This window comes from Diadema antillarum, unplaced genomic scaffold, assembly GCF_040938485.1.
Source record: "Diadema antillarum isolate AM-2024a unplaced genomic scaffold, OU_Dant_1.0 scf00000092, whole genome shotgun sequence".
Lineage (NCBI taxonomy): Eukaryota > Metazoa > Echinodermata > Echinoidea > Diadematoida > Diadematidae > Diadema > Diadema antillarum.
Window position 1 is genome coordinate 415,633 of NW_027270981.1, and position 8,929 is coordinate 424,561.

The following is an 8,929-nucleotide window of genomic DNA, read 5'->3' on the forward strand; positions in this document are numbered from 1 at the left end:
ATAGTTGCGTAATTCATCGTGGCTTTCTTGAAATGATATGTTTCAAATGATTAGGTATATGTTTCTGTTATTGTAAATAGAAAGGAGGAAAGCTAGTGTAAAAAACAAACAAACTGACAAACAAAAACAATGGTTTACCGAAGGCTCCCTTTGAAATTAACTCCGGCTTGTAAACATCTTAACAATCAACACATTTACCAAATAATCAGAAATATATCCTATCCAGATGTCAGTGCTTTAACCGCTTTTGGTCTGTCTTGTTTTTTTCACCGAATGGCCCAATTCAGGAAAGATGGACGATGCGTTGATTCTAAACATCTCCTGTTGACCGACTGTGCTTATCGCGGGCTGTAACCACTTTAAAAAGTCGACATTCTCACCCATGCACTGCAAATGGCTATCAAGAACAATGACCCCGTCGTCCTTATCATCTATTATCATACATCCACGCATTCCTTACATAAAAAAGCCTCACCATATACGTCTGGAATTACTTTCCGTGTTCGCGATAACATCCGCTGAATGTCTTCTGTGGTGTGACAACATCCTCATAACGTTGTCATCATGCCATGTTCTTTATACCTTGACACTAAACGACATGGTCAGATTCTGGATACCAACGCATAATTTCTCTTCAATAATGCTTTACTTTAAGATAAAAAAACAAAGTTTAAAAAATGAAAAGACATATCAGAGACTCGAGAAACAAAGAGAAACGGAAAGTGTGACGGAATAAAACATTTAATGTGGCTGAATAAGGATAGGAGGAAGAAGGGAAAAGTTAGAGAAAATGAACGAATAATGGACATGAGATAGAGACTTATATTGAAAATGAGATAAAAACCTGAGCGAACTCAAGAGAGAAATTAAAGAAAAGAAAATGAAAATGGACGGGGGGGGGGGAGAGGTTTAAAAGAATAAGTGAATTGTGAAGGACAAAGAAAAAGAGGAATGGCACGTCAGGGGTTACGAAATATAATGTCACCTTACCGAAAGTCAGTGAGAACTAAGTAGGCCTACGTGATTCTTTACATACTTTACAGATGAACATAGAGTTCCGAAACGCCTCTGTAGTCCTCGTTGACTGACTACGGAACAGATTCTACTGGCTGCGGGAATGGCAGGCGATTCCCTTCTCTCCCACGCAGCGCATATGGACAACGAATTGACCCCACTCGTGGCAGATGAAATTGATAAGGTAGATTGGTGTTTTTGCTCTCAGCTCATCTTCAATCATTTTCACATGTGTTTCAACTTGGCATCGAGTCGCTATGCATTTCGGTTTCTACTGATATCGCCCTGTTCGTCTGGCTGGCCCAATCTCTAAAAACTATGGAGCTATATAGTAGTATATGTAGCTCCGTGTTCGAACACTGCACATTCAATCCTCTGCACGAACTGCTCTGTGTCAACCCCAGAAAGAAAACCCAAGAAATTACTTTTTTTTCCTTCAATACCATTCAAAATACAGGGATTTGAAAAAAAAAAAAGATATGACATGGACGCATAAAGGACACAAAAAAATAAAAAAAAAAGAAATAAAAGACACAAAGGCCAATAAGTTATTAACAAGAAAGAAAAAAAATGTTCATTTCCACAATATGGATCATTACCCTGTACTTCGAGGAGCTATATGAAGCGTCACTTCTCTGTAAGGTAGTTTTGTTTGTTTGTTTGTTTGTTTGTTTGTTTGTTTGTTTGTTGTTTTTGCGAATGGCCTGGAGTCATTCTGTATTCTCCTCTGTACTCATTGGGTAAGGGGGGGGTTCGGATGGTACAAAGTTTAATGATAATGGCAAGCTACTTTCTGCTTTTTCGCATATTTTTTTTTTCTCCACGAAGTAAGCTATACGCTTGTTCGATTACGATCTATTTTCTCTCGCGCGAGTATGTCCATTGGTGATGTTCTATAAATTCATTACAGTTTGATAAGTGAGTTGAAGTGTAAAGAGCAATAGGAAATAAAGGTAAGTTGATATGATATTACTTAACTTTGATACACTGATCTGTTGTTTTGTATGGCATACTCTCTGTGATGTAAACTCTCATGGGTACACTTTAATGTCACTTCTCAGTAGAAAATCGTGATAAAGAACATTAATGTGTGTGCTGCCGAGGGTGCGATGTATGGGTGTTTGTGTTTGTAAAGAATTGCGCAGCGAGCCCTACCAGTCGAGGAGTCTGTATGTGCATTAAATCACTTCATGAATTCATCTCCAATTTGCTCGACAGATTATTAAAAGTCGCGCACGTATTGGATATCATAACTGTTCATAGATTGTTGGCATCAGCCATGTCTGCGCGGCAATTCCCCAGACAGATTCCCCGAGCAACAAGTCCCATAGATGCAGAATGTATATCAATTATTCCCGTGCCTCGACTTCTTGACTTGCAAACATAGGCATGAACTAGTTTCCAAAAGAATCCACTCCATTTCTTAGCAATTAAAGGAAGGTAAAGGAACAAACTGAGAGAGAAAGAAGAAAAATGAAGGACAGGGAAAGATCTCCACTTTGGACAAAAAAAAAGGGGGAGAAAGAAAACTGCAGAGATGAGTACTAGTAAGTAAATCTCAGAAAGCAGACATAGATCTTCATTCTCTGGGGTGGGGGTTCTTCTTCTTCTTCTTCTTCTTCTTCTTCTTCTTCTTCTTCTTTTTCTCTAGGGTATTCTGCCTCCTTCAGTACACGAAGTTTATTGCTCGCAAAGAAAGTAGCTCTTGTTGGTTTTAAAATTCTGTTCCACATTACATAAGGCAGTAAGACGGTTAACATTCATGATCAGAGCATTCCTTTCGAATGTGTAGTCACCTAGAATATCAACTTCGGTCTTTGCTGGACTTGTCCAATTTAAGATAAAAGAAAAACCTATTCAAAGTATCTTTTTCTGATTTCTCTTATGAAGATATATAGAAAATGGGGTCATAGATTAAAAAAGAATGATTTTCATAATTGAAAAGATTGTCTTTTCCTTTTTTTTCAAATTGCTAAAAATTATAAGTTACAATGTGTGGTTTGCAGTGTGTATTACTTTTTGTTTCGTGAAAAAAAAAGTATAATTTAATTAAATTGAATTGAAGATTTTGTACAATTTTGATGTGAAATGTATCTGTAATCGAAATCGGTGGAAATTGAGTGGATTAAAGGGACTCTTACACGTAGTAAAACGTGAGAGATTACATTTGAGATGAGATCGCAGGTACGTAATACCATGCTCAGTTGGGCTCGACAGTGTGAGGTACTGCCAATGAGCCGAAAAGGAGTACGCTTCGTTGGAAAATCAGAATGAGGAGATTTTTTATTTCGAAACTCTAATGAAGCAGAAAATATGTTTCTCCCCCACTTTGCAGCTTTTAAAATATCATTTCCTCACACTACGACTAAACCTAGTACGAATGAATTCAGGGGGTCGACTTGTGCACTGTATAATCTCTAAGGGTGCAACACGCGCATTAAGGCAGCAATGCTGATTACACAATATCAACAATCAGTATACTGTACCATCCAAAGTAAAACGATAACGCTGTCTGGACGGAGTGCATTAAATTCACCGATGAATGTGAAATTTTTCTCAGAGCGATTTAAGTCTAAGGATGCTATTGTTTGAATAGGCTGATGAAATTAACATCCCATACTTAGTGTTGTTCTTGTTGTTGTTTTTAAAAGGCATCAGCAGACGTGCTGGTTGGGTCTCGAACCCTAAATCCATCTTATTCATTGTCAAGTAGCCTACATTCCCCATCTAGACTGTGTCGTCTCCTTCGGTTGTTGTTGGGTTTTTTTCTGGCCCTTTTTGGACAAACATCCAGACAGACAAACAGTCCAGATTTCTGTTTTTCGTTCGATTTTTCCGGTAAACAGTTCCGCTGCGACAGGTTTCAAGTGTGCGCGAAGTTTATACCCCTGCTGCTCCATTATGCGTGAAAAAATTGAGTTACGAAGGAGACGGCGTATTCGTGACAGGAGTTAATACAGTTGGACAAGGGTTAAACCGCGTAGGTTGCTACCACCCGGTGTAGCGACAACTGCATCGATCCGGTTGCTACGTGCTAGGAACACCAATTCATGGCATCTATTTGGACGGAGAGTTTCATAATAATGCTATTAAATCATCTGGCGGTGTTATTTGCTTCGCATACGTCAAAATGTACGAAGGATATATCCCGAGTCGGTGAACAAATCTTTCACGTACCAGTGCACTCCTATACCTATCATTTCCAGCAATTTCCTGAGGAGCTGTTCATTGGACAGTTGCATTGGACTCGTTTACGATTCGAATCGATTCAAATGTCAAGTAAGCATGTTTATAATTGATGGAAACCGCTCTAACTCGATTTCTTCCATCTTTTCTATGCCCGCTCGGTATGCAAAACGGAGAAGCAATCAAACTTGGACGTTAGACGCAATATAACCCTGGTTCTTTTTGATCGTTCCAAAATATGATTTTTTTTTTCTTTTGCTCGGCCGTTCAACGAGGAAAAGGTTAGCCAAGGCAGTGATATTCAAGTTTTCTCTTTCCATATGCTACTCCCCGGAGTGGAATACTTACTGAGAAGAAGAAGAAAAGAAAGAAAGAAAGAAAGAAAAATCCTCTAATCTATACGAATGATGTGAATAGCCAAGAGCGCTTGCAACAGAGTGCAACTTTTGGGTAGACTGGTTACAAAATTGTAAAACATCACAACTAATGAATCAAAAGTGATCAATATCAGCCATCTTTCCTCCACAGCTTCGCAAAGTTACGAATTGCGCTCCCTATCGTGGCTTGAGGCAACAAAAGAAAGAAAGAGAGAAAGAACTAACTCCACCGGAAACAACATCAACCATGCAGAGTATGTATCCCCATGTGTCCGCAAAAGGGGTGAGAATTGTTCCAAAAGCACGTACTTTGTCACTTCAATGATTGCATTTAAGGGCTGGTTGGGAGAAAATTGCAATTTGTCGAGCAGAAGGTCCATGAATCAATTCATGATGGTATAGTGCACTAACGTCTTCGGGTGGTTTTTTTTTTCACTCCTCTACGAATAGAATGAGCTCAGACCTTCGTCTGAATGTAATGAAATGAAGACCCATATATATATATATATATATATATATATATTTTTTTTTTTTTTTTTTTTTTTTTTTTTGGGGGGGGGATAGAAATCTTTGAGCTACCCTCTGCCTTCGATTAAGAACTCCATTTCGGTATGATACAATCTGTGATGGCAAGTGTATTTCATGAGATGCATAATTATATAGAGGTTCTATACAAACACGAGATATTAATGACTTGTAATTTGCATGTGAATAGACTCTGATCTTGTTTAGGAAAAGTACATTAAATCGAAACCGATGCATTGTACGATGGAAACAAATCATGGCATTTTCTTTGAAAAAAACTAGGTCACTGACAATCAGTGCTACTTAATTGCGAAGAACTGTCCCTCACTTTAATCGTGCTATTCTGAATGCGTGATGGAAACAGGATGAAATACATTTTTCCCGTTCTTTTTCGGTTAAAGAAAAACGCGATCAAACAAAGCTTCCGTGAATCTCTCCTGAGTGGACGTGGTTTGATGATCAAAATTCACGAAATTGAGGTTAAAAAGGAAGTTCTGATGACAACAGAAGGGTCAGGTAGCTCGCGGCTTCATGAACGTCCAGCTAAGCTAATACGTGCATTGCGTGTTCATTTAATGGACTGTATTATGAGAAGGACGAGAAGCCAACATTTTATTGCTACCTAATCTGATGCCCATGTCGTGTAATACGGTAAAAACTCTGAAAACAAATCGCGTTATTTTCCCTGAGGTGAATGAATTCAACGTTGTGATTATGTACCCCACAATAGGTCTCCGTATCAACTGACATCGGCAGATTAGTTTTGCGACAAGCGATAAAAAGCAAGTCTTGGCTATTATAGGCTCATGCATGATTGCGTCTTTTTGACAGCATAGAATTCACGTTATCTTTCCAGTGGTCGATGACCTGGCTTCTGATCAAAGTTTTGATAAAAGTCTCGAAATTTAAACGATTAAAGACAGACTTTTGAAAGGTGTTGTATGTCCATCCTCCATGTGCAGCAGAAGCAGTGGACAAGAACAGTGTACTCCACAAAGCAATGCCAGCATTTTAAAGATTTTTTTTTTTTAATCTTCACATTCATTGTCTACGATAACGCGCGGCCTTATCAAGGCCTGAAGCCATTCTTCGAATAACACCAAGTAATATGAAGTTTATCCGGATATGATTTTATTTTTGTGCGGCTGACCTCGAGGGTTTTAATTTCTTATTCAAAGATACATTTTGCTGGTATATGAGTGCTTTGGTTCTTGGCTATTTAATCTACATTCACACAGACACACACACACATATTGTGTGTACACAAGGAACAGGGAAGATAAAGCAATATTATTTACAATAGAGATAATAGAGCCTGAATTTGTCTGACCTGTATGTGTGCCTCTGTGTTCACTTGTGTGTTTTTAGAACTATTCTTACATTACCATGATGAAGATATGCACTTGCATCTTTTTGTTCGTGAGTGAATCAAAGGAAAATGTCACTTAATGATAAAAACTGACTGGTAAATAGAGTGATAGCTACCATAATGTAACACTTGAAATGTCAGCATATTCAGATATTGAAAAAAGAAAGAAAGAATGTTTTGGGATTTTATTTGTTTAAAGTTTTACGAAACGATGATGCATCCGTTTCAACCATAACAGATTGCGTATTGATTATATGACGCTCTGACAATATTGCCTCACTCCCTTGTTCCTGGTTTGTACAGAAACGTCAAAATAATAATCATATTTTCATAAATAATTTGGCAACCATATGCCTCCCTTCAACCTCAAAAGAGATCTTAATCATACGTTCATACAACAGTACAATGAATTGATGAGATGGTTACAGTTTCTTATTTTTTATTTGACCGCAAAAATAAAATCTGGTGAATATTTGTGTTAAGGTCTTGGGCAACGATGACGTCACAACCCAACCAATTCGACATATAATTTTGATTAGTCTCTTCTTGACAACAGGTGAAATGTCAAAAACTTTCTCATTCTATGTTCAGTTTTAATAAAACGTCTGCCATTCTGACTGTTAATACTCAATCCATCCACGTCAAAACACATATCCTGACATTTCGACATATGAAGCGCTGTAACCATGCGGAAATGAAGAAAAAAAAATGAAGCCATATCTGTGTTTGAAATCCCTTCCCTTCTCACAGAAATTGGATTATTTTCCCATTGACGCAACAAAAAATAAAACTATATAGAAGCACTGCATGCACGAATAGGTTTATTTGCTAATGCTTTTTATGTGGGCAAAGCGGATATACCCTGTGGTTGGTACGAGTAGTTCAAAAATACTCAAAGGCTACACTTAGAAACTAAGAAGACAGACAGACAGACAGACAGACAAACAACAATTCATGTTCCTGCGCAAATAATCTTGATATTGCTTGACTACGGGGCAGGGGAGGGGATAATCTCGTCATGAGACATGACAATGACAAAACAACAAAACACAATTATGAGTGAACCTGACAAGTTTCATACGTTATACCGAAAAAAAAAGTGAAATGATTTGAAAAGATTGTCAAACTCACCACAGGTGTCCAGAAGGAGGTGGCCAGAACGGGAGTGGCTTGCAGCTTGTTCTGGTGGTGGTGATGGCCCTTGCCTCGCCATAGCTTCTTGGGGTTGAGTTTCTGACTGGGCGAGCCCGGCAACTTCATCCGGTGCATTACTGAGGGAGAAGAAGGAGAGATTGGACTATCAGAGGAGGGGTGTCTCGAGTGGCCAGTGGGGTGGGAGTGGAAGGGGCTGTCGTCGAACACCACGGCAACGTCACCCCCGCCACCGTTGGGACTGTCATTAGAAGGGCTCGGGGTGCTACCCGTGGATCCACTGTTGCTGTTGCTGTGGTGGTGACCCCCAACACGCATGGTGGCTGCAAGTTTCTGGAGGTAAGGAAACCTGCGCTTTGTCGTCGGAGACGGGCTGTAGCTATCGGGCGACTTCACGGAGCTCTCCGAATCGCTACTGGACTGCTTCACGAGGAGTGAAGTATCGAGAGAGCGCACTGCACGCAATTTCTGTTTGGTCTTTGGAGACTGGATTTCAAGGTTTGAGGTCTGATTGAGGACTGGTTGGGAACTGGAACCATTTGCACAACGGACAGACTGAGGACCCCCTTTGTGTTTGGCCGTCCTGCTATTTTTCACCGATTCTGAGTTGGACGTGGTAGTCGCTGGTTCCAAGCTCCGAGTCGACCTCAGCTTGAGGTGTTCTCGAGGAAGGGTCGGGGCAGCGCTCCGGTAAACCAGAACTTCCCGACGAAGGTCCAGCGTCTTTGGCCTTGAGACGCGGGTCTTCGCGTCGAGCGCGGAGACGGCTGACGTCAATGCCCCTTCGCTGTCCGGCGAATCGGACGACGAGCTATCGTCCGAGTCGATAATTTCTATATCCTTAACTGACATACCGAAGGTCTCGTCGAATTCGTCGTAAGCCAACGGCCAGTCCAGGGTCTGTGTGGCTGAAGTCGTGCATTGTCCACCATCGTGAATGCGATGTCGACGCGGACTTCGGAGCGACGTCGATGTCAGGTTGGTTGGCGGCTCGATAAAGAGGCCACCCAGGGTTCCTGGAGTGTGTCGTTGGGGGTTGAACTGCATGATGGCGACGTTAGTCACTTGATCTTGTTTTCGTTATAATCCACGTATAAGGTCCTAGTCGTTGAGGTCCAAGTGATCACTGCATTTCCCAGGGGACTGAAAGTGGTCGCCGAAACATCACGTTTGCAGTGAGTTGCGAAAAAAGACGAAAGGTATTGGCACGAACACACATTCTGCGAACACTGAAGAGAGCTGAAAGGTTTGACCGCAAAAAATACAGAAGTTGCTCCGAGCGCGTTAGCGAGCGAAACTCCGCACT

General features: G+C 40.5%; 1 protein-coding gene across 1 annotated transcript in view; it reads right to left on the reverse strand.

Annotated features, from left to right (window-relative positions):
* LOC139718295 (uncharacterized) overlaps positions 1-8,637 on the reverse strand; it is a 132,661-nt gene extending 124,024 nt beyond the window's left edge. The window contains exon 1 of the mRNA XM_071629779.1: positions 7,603-8,637. Coding sequence (XP_071485880.1) covers positions 7,603-8,475 — 873 coding nt within the window. The 5' untranslated portion in view covers positions 8,476-8,637. The remainder of the gene's footprint in view (positions 1-7,602) is intronic.
* Positions 8,638-8,929: the final 292 nt, after the last annotated feature.